Raw genomic sequence first — 12,624 nt, 5'->3', positions numbered from 1 at the left:
TCAAGAAACAGCTAGACTACAATAAATCAGCCTAAAAGCTCAAGTGAGAGATTTCAAACAGGAACAATACAAAAAACTAGAGATTTGGTTAAATTTGACTCATGCCAAGTTAAAAATCAATTTTAAATTCATGCAAAATGCTACTCATATCCAGTGAATACCCATAAAATCAACAATTATAAAAGCATAAAACATAAATTACAACAATTTTGATAAGATCGTCCATCCTTTATTCACTGCAATAACTTCCATTTTCACAGAAGGACACAAGATAGATCTCACACATTAACCCTGGGGAAGAGAGAAACAATCTTCTTTGCATTCAAGAGTCTCATGTGTTTAATCTTTGTCCCGCGCTGAACCTTTGCTCAAACTCCATTGTGGTGCATGCTTGCTGGCCATACTGTATCATACAAATTAAAGTCTTGAGAAAAACTCTGTCCATAATCAATTCTTTGCGTTGCTTGATAGGAGTGCTTTAGTTCCTGAGCATCTGACACAAAATGAATGCTGGTAGACAGGTTCACTATAGAACCCCACTGCTGAAAAGCCATGTTACTGAGACTTATATTCTGTCCATTGGTTTTAACTTAATTGATGCAGCCATTTAAAATAAGTTTCAGTTAGATAGCTGCAAGAGTCAGTACTTCATTACAGTTGGCATTTCTAGTTTTCATTTTGCAGCCTGGCCACTAGACTTCTGTGGCTGATACTACGTCTCAATGAAAAGTTAAAGAAAACTCAATTGAAAGACTTTAACCTTGGTTTAAGATCTCTATGCTGAGAGAGCAAGTGTTGCAGCAGAGGAGAGACACATTTTCTTCTGCCTCTTCTTTGGAAAGAACATATTCACCACCGCATCGACAATCATATGTGTAGCACTGGTCAGCTTGAAAAATAAAACATTGACCATTAGCATTTCTGTGTTTCACAAATCAATCAATAAACCTCTTGTAATGTTTTGACATTATTAAATTTTATTTTAAATACATATATCCTTCAATGCTCCCGAATCCTGTTGATATAAATGTGTACATTTCTAATGATTTTACTTTAAATGATGGAGTGACATCAATTGTGCAAAAGCTTCATTATGACATTAACTCTAGATTAAACCAAGTGTTTACAGCCTTGGTGTGCTGTTCAGTCTACAGCTGAGTTCAGATGCCATAACCATGTTCACTTAGTTCCATCTCTGCAAAAGTGCAAATCTTTGCTCTGACCCCAGTCCTTCTGCCAGTGTAATCTTCAGACTCAACAACCCTACAGTTCTTGTTGATGATGTCCAACGTCCATTAACTTCAACATCACAGAGCAAATAAACATCCATTTCAGAGACTGAAATAAAAACCTGGTCTAAAACTCTGCTGCTCTAAGTCCCACTGGTCTATCACAATATTTAATATTTATAGCCTTGTACCACCTCACCTCAACAACCTCCTCCAGTCTTGTATCTTCTGCTTCCTCAAAGTTCCCAATACTTTGTTCACGTGACTCTGCCCTTTTGTGCACCTCTTCCTCTCCCATCATTAGTGACCAGCCTTAAGCCAACCAGACGCTACTCTCTGGAGTTCTCTCTCAAACCTTTCTAGCTTTCTCAATTAAAAAACTTTCTCAAATTCTCTTTGACCAAACATTCAATTACCCCTCCCTAATTTCTGCTTCCCTGGCTTAGCTTCCTGCCTTCCATTGCCCCCTCTTGAAAGTGCCGCAGGGCATTAATTATATAGATATAAATGTCTGCATCAAGTTCTTGTGGTACCAATAATGTTGAAGTTAATCTGAACAATTTGGGGACGTGCCATAAGGGAGGCAGTGGCATAGTGGTGGTGTCACTGGGCAAGTAATCCAGACACCCAGGCTAATGCTCGGGGAACCCGGGTTCAAATCCCACCATGGCAGATGGTGAAATTTGAATTCAATAAAAACCTGGAGTTAAAGGTCTAATAATGACCATAAAACCATTGTCGAACCCATCTGGTTCATTAATGTCTTAACCTTGTCTAGCTTACATGCGACTCCAGATCCACAGCAATGTGGTTGACTTGAAAATGTCCCCTGAAATGGCCACACAAGCCACTCAAGGACAACTAGGGATGGGCAACAAAGGCTGGCTCAGCCAGCGAGCGATGCCATCACATGCATGAATGTGAAAAAAAAGGACCATTGCTAATGGTCTCTTCCACCAAACTATTAAACAATCTCAATGCTGAAATTGCCCCTTAGTGTCCAAAGATTATCATAGATTATCATAGAATTTACAGTGCAGAAGTGCCATTTACAGTGCCATTCGGCCCATCGAGTCTGCACCGGCTCTTGGAAAGAGCACCCTACCCAAGGTCAACACCTCCGCCCTATCCCCATAACCCAGTAACCCCACCCAACACTAAGGGCAGTTTTGGACACTAAGGGCAATTTATCATGGCCAATCCACCTAACCTGCACATCTTTGGACTGTGGGAGGAAACCCACGCACACACGGGGAGGATGTGCAGACTCCGCACAGACAGTGACCCAAGCCGGAATCGAACCTGGGACCCTGGAGCTGTGAAGCAATTGTGCTATCCACAAGGCTACCGTGCTGCCCTAAACTTAGATGAAGAGACTGAGTGTAATGAAATGAAAATCGCTTATTGTCACAAGTAGACTTCAAATGAAGTTACTGTGAAAAGCCCCTAGTCGCCACATTCCGGCGCCTGTTCGGGGAGGCTGTTACGGGAATCGAACCGTGCTGCTGGCCTGCCTTTGTCTGTTTTCAAAGCCAGCGATTTAGCCCTGTGCTAAACAGTATCTTGATGTGCAGATCAAATGGGGTTACGGAGATAGGACAGGGTTATGGAGATAGGGTGGGGGAGTGGTCCTTGGGAGGGTGCTCTTTCAGACAAAGAGTCATCCAGACTCGAAATGTTAGCTCCCTTCTCTCTCCACAGATGCAGTCAGACCTGCTGCAATTGTCCAGTATCTTCAGTTTTCTCTTTCAGAGGGTCGGTACTGACTCAAAGGGCTGAATGGCCTCCTTCTGCACTGTGGGGATTCTATGCATTCATTAGCTGTAAAGCACTGAGATTGTGAAAGGTGTTGTGTAAATATAAGTCAATTCCCATTTTTCCCATTTAAGGGCACTAATTCTATAAGCGCAAGTTGTTGATGCAGACAAGTAAATCAATACTGACCAGACTCATTTCACATTGAACCCTTACAGTCAGTGGAGGGAACATTCACAGAGGTAGATACAAAGTCAGTATGCAATCCACTTTGCCATCAAAACCCCACCCCTCCCCATTCCCTCCCCTCGGATTATGTCAAAGCAATCAAGTCCAGATGGTTGCTTAATATTACATCACAACAAATGCCCACGGAGTAACTTGTACTTAAGAGTCCTTTTTAATATCCCTTAAACTTCCCAAACCGCATCCCATTAAATAGCTGATTTTTATTGTTAGTGTAGCAGCCATTTTCTACATATCAAGAAGGCATAACAGCATGAAATGAGCAATCAGTTAATCTGTTCTTGTTGGTGTTGTTCGAGTCCAAGAATATTAACCAGGGTACCGAGAGCTCACTCCTCTAGCATTGAATCTTAAACACCCACCGGAACTATCAGCATGTCTCATTTGAAGGATGCCACCTCAGAAAACCTGGCAGTTCCTCAGCACTGCACTGAACTGCCAGCCTAGATTATGCACTCAATCTGCAACTCACAAGCCTGACTCAGGAGTAAGTGTTACTGACTGAGCCAAACTGGCAGCCACTGCCAGCTATGTCAATACCTTCAGATATTATTCTAGATACACTAGTCCTTACCTTCAATCCAATTCATGTCTTCCAAAGGGACTTGAGCATCAACTGGCCAATTCTGTGTCACGGCCACTTCTGAAACATAACAAAAAAGTGCAGTTCATTTTATCAAAGGCCAGGAATGGTTAATTTTGCAGAAATGGTGCCAAGTCAGATAAGTTCCTAGGATATTTTTCCTTATTGCATAAAATATACTGCCCAGGATGGGTAAGTGGAGCTGAGTTCACAAAAAGATCAGCCATGACCTTATTGAATGGCAGAGCAGTTTTGAGGGGCCAGATGGCCTACTCCTGCTCCTAGTTCTTATGTTCAGAAACAGGGCACTCAGCTCAATTGGTCCATGCCAGACTTTGTGTCCACAGTCCCATCAACATGTCCTACTTCTTTGTCCCTCATACTTCTTCTTTGTCCCTCATGTATTCATGTAGCTTTCACTTAAATGGCATGACCAAAACATATGGACATGGTTCGCCGGACTTCCTGAGGGCGTTGAGCTTCTTGAGTATTGTTGGAGCTGCACTCATCCAGGCAAGTGAAGAGTATTCCATCACACTCCTGGCTTGTGACTTAGATGGTGAAGAGGCTTTGGGGTGTCAGGTGAGTTACTTGCTGTAGGATTCCTAGCCTCTGACCTCTTTTAGCAATAATGTTTACATGGACCAGTCCCGTTTCTCATCAATGGCAACCCCCAGGATGTTGATAGTGGGGGATTCAGTGATCTTAATGCCAAGAGACGATAGTTTGATTCTCTCTTATTGGGAGATGGTCATTGCCTGGCAATTGTGTGGCGCAAATGTTTCTTGCCACTTGTCAGCCCAATCCTGGATATTGTCCAGGTCTTGCTGAATTTGCATGTGGACTACGTCAGTGTCTGAACAGTCTAAGGGGTGGCATGGTAGCACAGCGGTTAGCACTGTTGCTTCACAGCTCCAGGGTTCCTGGTTCGATTCCCGGCTTGGGTCACTGTCTGTGCGGAGTCTGCACGTTCTTCACGTGTCTCCAGGTGCTCCCGTTTCCTCCCACAGTCCAAAATGTGCAAGTTAGGTGAATTGGCCATGCTAAATAGCCCTTGTGCTCAAAAAGGCTAGGTGGGGTTACTGGGATAGGGTGGAGGTGTGGGCTTAGGTAGGCATTCTTTTCAAGGGCCGGAGCAGACTTTATCGGCCCATAGGCCTCCTGCACTGTAAATGCTATGATTCTATGAGCCACGAATGATGCTGAGAATATCCCCACATCAGGTTTATAAGATGATCAGGGGGATAGAGTAGACAGTCAGAGACTTTTTCCCCGGGAGGAACAAACCATTACAAGGGGACATACATTTAAGGTGAAAGATATAGGAGGGATATCAGAGGTAGGTTCTTTACCCAGAGAGTAGTGGGGGCATGGAATGCACTGCCTGTGGAAGTAGTTGAGTCGGAAACATTCGGGAACTTCAAGCAGCTATTGGATAGGTACATGGATTACGGTAAAATGATATAGTGTAGATTTATTTGTTCTTAAGGGCAGCACGGTAGCATTGTGGATAGCACAATTGCTTCACAGCTCCAGGGTCCCAGTTTCGATTCCGGCTTGGGTCATTGTCTGTGCGGAGTCTGCACGTCTTCCCAGTGTCTGCGTGGGTTTCCTCCGGGTGCTCCGGTTTCCTCCCACAGTCCAAAGATGTGCGGGTTAGGTGAATTGGCCAATGATAAATTGCCCTTAATGTCCAAATTGCCCTTGGTGTTGGGTGGAGGTGTTGAGTTTGGGTAGGGTGCTCTTTCCAAGAGCCGGTGCAGACTCAAAGGGCCGAATGGCCTCCTTCTGCACTGTAAATTCAATGATAATCTATGATTAATCTAGGACAAAGGTTCGGCACAACATCGTGGGCCGAAGAGCCTGTTCTGTGCTGTATTTTCTATGTTCTATGTTCTGACCTGGGGCAGGATTCTCCCCTACCCGGCAGGGCGGGGGGATCTGGCGTAATGGAGTGGCGGGAACCACTCCGGCGTCGGGCAGCCCCAAAGGTGCGGAAGTCTCCGCACCTTTAGGGGCCAAGCCGTCACCTTGAGGGGCTAGGCCCGCGCCGTAGCGGTTTCTGCTCCACCAGCTGGCGGAAAAGGCCTTTGGCGCCACGCATGCCGGAGCCAAAAAGGTCTTCGCCGGGCGACGCGGGTCCGCGCATGCGCGGGAGCGTCTGCTGACGTCATCCCCGTGCAGGGGCGGGGGTCTCTTCCACCTCTGCCATAGTGAAGACCATGGCGAAGGCCGAAGAAAAAGAGTGCCCCCATGGTTCAGGCCTGCTCGCGGATCGGTGGGCCCCGAATGCGGGCCAGGCCACTGTGGGGGCACCCCCCGGGGCCAGATCGCCCCACCCGCCCCCCCCCCCCAGGATCCCGGAGCCCGCCCACACCGCCTTCTCCCGCCGTTCAAAAGGTGGTTTAATCCACGCTGGCGGGACAGGCATTCCAGCAGCAGGACTTCGGCCCATTGCGGGCCGGAGAATCGGCAGGGTTGGGCCCGCAGACCGGCACGGTGCGATTCCCGCCCCCGCCGAATCTCTGGTGGCGGAGACTTCGGGACACGGCGGGGGCGGGATCCACGCCAGCCCCCGGCGATTCTCTGACCCGGCGGGGGGTCGTAGACTCCCGCCCCTTATGATGGAAGGGAGGTCATTGATGAAGCAGCTGAATAGGGTTGGGCCTAGGATACTATCCTGAGCAACTCAGGATGTTCCAGGAGAGAGATGACCGACCTCCAACAACCACAACTATCTTCCTTTGTGCCAGGTATGACTCCGACCCGTGGAGAGTTTTTCCCGATTCCCATTGACTCCAGTTTTGCTAGAGCTCTCTGACGCCATTCTCGATCAAGGCAGTCACTTTCACCTCACCCCTTGAGTCCAGCTCTTTTGTCCATGTTTGAACCAAGGCTGTAATGAGGTCAGGAGCTGAGTGACCCAAACTGAGTGTCAGTGAGCATATTATTGTTAAGTGCCACTTGATATCACTTTTGATGATGCCTTCCATCACTTTACTGATGATTGAGAGTCGACTGATATTAGGCTGAGAGCATCAGCGCCATTGCCCAGGTGCTGGCCTGCGTCAGATGGCACAGTCCCAGACAGGGATGGCCCAATCCCTGAGTTCCATGGCCGCTAACATACAGACCCTGGTAGATATCAGAGCGGGCCTCCAGGACTGGCAGCGCCAGGTGTTGGGGCTGCCTTGTGGATGGCTCCCCTTGCACCCCCGTCCCATGGAGAAGCCCTGGGGCCATCGGGCACCCCGAGGAAGAAGGAGGTGCTCGGGTCTGTGCCGGTGACTCCTGCAGGGGAGGTCCCGCAACACAGCGGCACCTCGGACTCTCTCGCCCCCCCCACCGTCCATGGTGCATCTGCTGGGCAGCGGGCAGAACAAGGTGGCAACACGCCAGCCAGGATGCCCGAGGAGCAGCCTGACCCATCCAGGCCGGGCCGCCCCAGGAAACGGCATCACGGGCCTATTCGCCGACCGAGCATCGGCTCGGAGAATCCCGCCCATGATGCCTGTTCAATCTAGTTAAAAATAGACATGCACTTTATGCCATTACATTTAGGACAAGCATGTTCAATGTGGATCAACCAAATGAAGGATAGACTAGTGCTCCCTTCTGCCTCTCAATGTACTTGAACTTCAAGCAGAAGGAGGAACTTTTCCTTTTACTAATTAACTTAGCTTTTCGGTTTTGATCATTTGGCTAGAGAGCTGGTTTGTGGTGCGGCCCGATGCCAACACCACATGTTTAATTCCCGTACCAGCTGAGGTTATCCATGATCTTCTCAACCTTGTCCCTCACCTGAGGTGTGGTGACCCTCAGGTTAAATTACCACCAGTCAGCTCTCTCAAAGGGGAGAGCAGCCTGTGGTCCTCTGGCACTGTGGCGACATTTACATTTATCTTTTATCGCAAATGGAATTAAACAATAGGCCATCTACCCTACATGCACAACATAGAAATGAAACAGCCACATGTATTTTAACTGGTTTCTCTAAAATCAGACATCCTATAATGTATTTCCTATTTAAAGTTCTTTAAATAAATTAGCTTATCTTCACAAATTACACATTAGGTATGCTAACATTTGTTAACAAGATTTTATTTTATGTTTTATCAGTCTTTAAATGTGCATATTAATCATACAGTGAGCGCTTAGACAAGCGTTCACGTTCTTCTTAGTAAATATGGAACAGGGTCTAGATTGGAAACTTAATTAATACAAAGGTGCAAACACGTGCATTCCGAATGTTGTAACCTCCCTAGAGTTTAATTCGAGAGGATCATTTTCTGCTGAAGGTATTAATATTAGGCTAGCTTAAAGGTTAATAATTTCCGAATAGAAGAGAGAGAGAAATGGATACTTTTGAATGCACTGTTCAGCGGAGGAATAATCTGGCCAAGGCTATTGTTTTAACTGCACTATGCTTTGTAATTTTATTGGTTTTAAAAACAACAATGGTATCAAAATAGTTAGATCCTAAGAGAACAACAGGAGAATTTCCAGGACCAGCATTAACTATATTGCAAACTGCTATTGGTACAACATTGGGCCTCAAAACTGACTCAATTTCCCCCTGAAAATTAATGAGTCACAAATTGATAATCTTGCAGTAAGCCAACAGCCAAGAGCTACATTCATCGAGTCTTGGGCCTTGAATCAAGGCAGCATTTGATGGAGTCTGGTATCACGGAACTTGAGCAAAACTAGTCAGTAGGAATCATGGGAAAACTTTCCACTGGTTGAAATAATAGCTGAAACAAAAATTTTGTTGCTGGAGATCAATCATCTCGACATCAAGATGAGCTCCTCAAGGTAGCTTGGTCCAGCCATCTTCAGTTGATGCATCAATGACCTTTCCTCCATCATACGGTCAGAGATGGTAATGATTACGCAGTACTGTTCACAGTTGCTCAGATATTGAAACAGTCTATTCCACATGCAACAAGACCTGGACAACATTCAGATTTGACTGCTAAGTGACATTAGTGCCAAACAAGTGTTAGGCAATGACCATCTCCAACAAGAGATAATCTAACCATTTTCTCTTGACATTCAATGACATTACCACTTCTGAATCCCCCACCATCAACGTTCTGGTCACCATCGACCAGAAGCTGAACTGGACTATCTATATAAATACTGTGGCTACAAGATTCGGTCAGAAGTTGGGAGTTCTGTGGCAAGCAACTCACCTCCTGACTTCCCAAAGCTTTTTCACCATACAAACGGTTCAAATCAGGAGCGTGATTGAAAACTCTCCACTTGCCTGGATAAGTGTAACTCAAGAAGCTTGACACCATTTAAGCAATTCATTGAAGGAAGTGGTTGCAGATACAGTAGATGCATTGGTTGTAATCTTCCAAAATTTCCTAGATTCTCAAAATGTCCCAGCAGATTGGAAAACTAAAATGTAATGCCACTGTTCAAGAAAGGAGAGAAGGCAACAGGAAGGAGCAATCTATCGGCTGATTCGTCCAATATTTATAATTGGGAAAATGTTGGAATCCATTATTAAGGAAGGAGTAGCGGGACACATAATACTATCAGGCAGAGTAAACATGGTTTTGTAACTTGAACCCTCGAGTCGCATTCCACCTTTCGATCTGTTTTCTCAGCATCGTGAAAACTGCAATTACTTCTCCAATGATATATTTCACATGAGACCATTGCACTATAAACACTTTGTTACATTACCAGTGTAAAATTTTCTTTTGGTCACTTCTTCAAACAACTGGGAAAGACATCCTTCACACCTCATTTTGGCGAATCGAAAGCAAGTTTCTACATTTATTGCAGAAGCTTCAAACAGTGCTTTAATATTTAAAAATTGCGAAGAGTAAAAAGTAGCAGCGATAACCTTATCTAAATGATGACATACACTTTTATACCCCTCAAGTTCATTATACATGGGCCTTACAATATTTGCATCAAGCCCCCAACCCTATTCCTTAGGCTGCAAAGCTTTCCCTGATTGTGGTTACATACTGTGGAATTATTTTAAAAAGAGGCATTATAATTGTATTTGGTAGCCATGCAAATGAAAAGAAAGTTTTAGATCTTGCATTTGATGACTACAGGACGTCTCAAAGCACTTTATACAGGTACTATATAAAGTGCAGCCATTGTTGTAATGTAGGAAGTGGCGTATGATCACTTGATGGCTGACAACACCCAGATTGTACCTGACGAAACGTGTATTCACAGTGAATGTAAAAAAACTGACACAATACAGAAGTTGCTGTCACTTTGCTGCACTTTCATGTTATACCTGCACTTTGTTGTCACTGCGTGGGTCATTAGGGTCACCGGTTGTGAAAAAAAGAAATCCCAACACTACTTCCAATCTCAGGCAATGCTTCACATTTATCCTAACTGTCACACCATTTCCAATTTTGCTTTCACCAGTGAAGATAGTCAGTTAGCACCAGCTGACCTACTGAACTGGCCTCAAATGGAGATTTAAAAGTTGGGTTAGTTCTTGCCTGTACACTGTAGAATTTAGGAGCAGTGAATCAGCTGTTCCAAACATGGAAGGCGAAAATAAAACTTTTAATCAAATAAAACAAAACAGAAAATGTTGGCAATTAAAATATTGGAGGCGATTCTCGACATGTAGGGAAAATTGCGGGAGAGCCCCGAAAAGGAATTTCAGGCGCCAAATAGTTTGCAGACCCTTCCAGCAGATGTAATCTGGTTCACGCCCAGATTAGCATATTAAAACCTAGGGCGAGATTCTCCAAGCCTCCGCGGCAAAACCGCGCTCGATGCGGGGGCGGAGAATGGGGCGTCAGACCCGCGATCGGTACAGACGCCTTCCGCGATTCTCCAGGAACCGGAGAATCGCCGCCAGTTGTGCGGTCGACGTAGGCCAGTCGGGGGCCATTGAAAGAATCCCCCACGGCGATTCTCCGCCGACATCTGGACGAGTTCACATGGTTCCACCCGGCGGAAGCTCGGAGTGGCGGCTGCGGACCCACTGGCGCAACGTGAAGCTGGCGTTAATCACTACTGGTCTCCACATACAGAGACCAGATGGGATGATCATACTGGGGCCGCGGAGTCCATTGTAGCCCCTGGATGGTTGGGGACCTGGCACTGCCCCCTGTCACCGCCAACTTGGCACTGCCAGGATGCAAGCGGCAGGGCCTGAAGGGGGCAGGACGTGAAGAGGGCAGGGCTTTTGGCAACCCCATAGCGGGGTGTTTCTCACCTGAGGTGGGGGGGGTTCTGACTCGTTATTCTGAGATAGGAGTGCCCTTTAAAAAAGGCGCCCCAATCTCTGAGGATCTGGCCTTGCAGGCATCTTTGTGTTCCACACATTTTGTTCACGTATTTGCTTTGTTTGGCCCCTTGTTCCGCACTGTAACCAATCACTGTTTGCCGATGTACCATTTGTCAATGTACTCTGTGGATTATTCTGTTTTTCTCTACTATGTACGTACTGTGTACATTCCCTTGGCCGCAGAAAAATACTTTTTGCAGTACTTCGGTACATGTGACAATAAATCAAACCAAATCAATCAAATCAAATCAATCTCATTATCAGCGCACCCAAAGCTCCAGAAAAATGACGAAGTGCGGGACGATCATGATTGGAATGACAATCATGGTTATGCACTTTGGAAGAAGGAATCTAGGTATAGACTATTTTCTAAATGGGGAAATGCTTCGGAAAGCAGAAGCACAAAGGGACTTGGGAGTCCTTGTTAACGTGCAGGTTCAGTCGGCAGTTAAGAAGGCAAATGCAATGTTAGCATTCATGTCAAGAGGGCTGGAATACAAGACCAGGGATGTACTTCTGAGGCTGTATAAAGCTCTGGTCATACCCCACTTGGAGTATTGTGAGCAGTTTTGGGCCCCATATCTAAGGAAGGATGTGCTGGCCTTGGAAAGGGTCCAGAGGAGGTTCACAAGAATGATTCCTGGAATGAAGAACTTGTCGTATGAGAAATATTTGAGGACTCTGGGTCTGTACTCCGAGTTTAGAAGGATGAGAGGGGATCTTATTGAAACGTACAAGATACTGCGAGGCCTGGATAGAGTGGACGTGGAGAGGATGTTTCCACTTGTAGGAAAAACTAGAACCAGAGGACACCATCTCAGATTAAAGGGACGATCCTTTAAAACAGAGATGAGGAGGAATTTTTTCAGCCAGAGGGTGGGGAATCTGGGACTCTTTGCCGCAGAAGGCTGTGGAGGCCAACTCACTGAGTGTCTTTAAGACAGAGATGGATAGGTTCTTGATTAATAAGGGGATCAGGGGTTATGGGGAGAAGGCAGGAGAATGGGGATGAGAAACTATCAGCCATGATTGAATGGCGGAGCAGACTCGATGGGCCAAGTGGCCTAATTCTGCTCCTATGTCTTATGGACACCCAGAACAGTCGGTATGATTCGCACCGATTTTTGCACCCAAAATGACACTTAGTTATCTCTTGGGAGAATTCTGCCCACTATTTTCGACAAAAGCTATACCCAAATCATGCTCATCAACCTCTACTCATTTCCAGCTATTTTCTATTGCATTATTCAATGTTGGCCAAAATTTAGGTTCATTAAAGAATATTACTATATTGCTGACATGTGATACAATTCTCAAATCACTTAACATCTGAATCCCATCCACATTCTTGAAAGGAATTCACAGTTGTGAGTGTCACAAGCCAAGTCTTCTATTCATTAGCAACACACATATGCCATTTCAAGCTTAATTTTTTCCTACATATAGGTTGATTGTAGTAACAGGAACTCCAGGCGACCATCAGCAGACAACAGCAACAGAGTTTTTTTTAGAGCAAAATCTACTTA

At 45.6% G+C, this 12,624-nt stretch overlaps 1 protein-coding gene across 2 annotated transcripts in view; it reads right to left on the bottom strand.

Moving 5' to 3' along the window:
- Positions 1-207: 207 nt before the first annotated feature.
- Positions 208-12,624, bottom strand: part of dnajc24 (DnaJ (Hsp40) homolog, subfamily C, member 24) — a 159,095-nt gene continuing 146,678 nt past the window's right edge. For both annotated transcript variants that reach the window (XM_072466245.1, XM_072466244.1), the window contains exons 5-6: positions 3,805-3,873; positions 208-889 (exon numbers count right to left, since the gene is read on the bottom strand). In XM_072466245.1, the coding sequence (XP_072322346.1) occupies positions 756-889; positions 3,805-3,873 (203 nt within the window). In that variant the 3' untranslated portion in view covers positions 208-755. The remainder of the gene's footprint in view (positions 890-3,804; positions 3,874-12,624) is intronic.

This window comes from Scyliorhinus torazame, chromosome 10 (genome assembly GCF_047496885.1).
Source record: "Scyliorhinus torazame isolate Kashiwa2021f chromosome 10, sScyTor2.1, whole genome shotgun sequence".
NCBI classification, from domain to species: domain Eukaryota; kingdom Metazoa; phylum Chordata; class Chondrichthyes; order Carcharhiniformes; family Scyliorhinidae; genus Scyliorhinus; species Scyliorhinus torazame.
The sequence above is the reverse complement of the archived record's forward strand: the minus strand, read 5'-3'. Positions and strand labels throughout refer to the sequence as shown.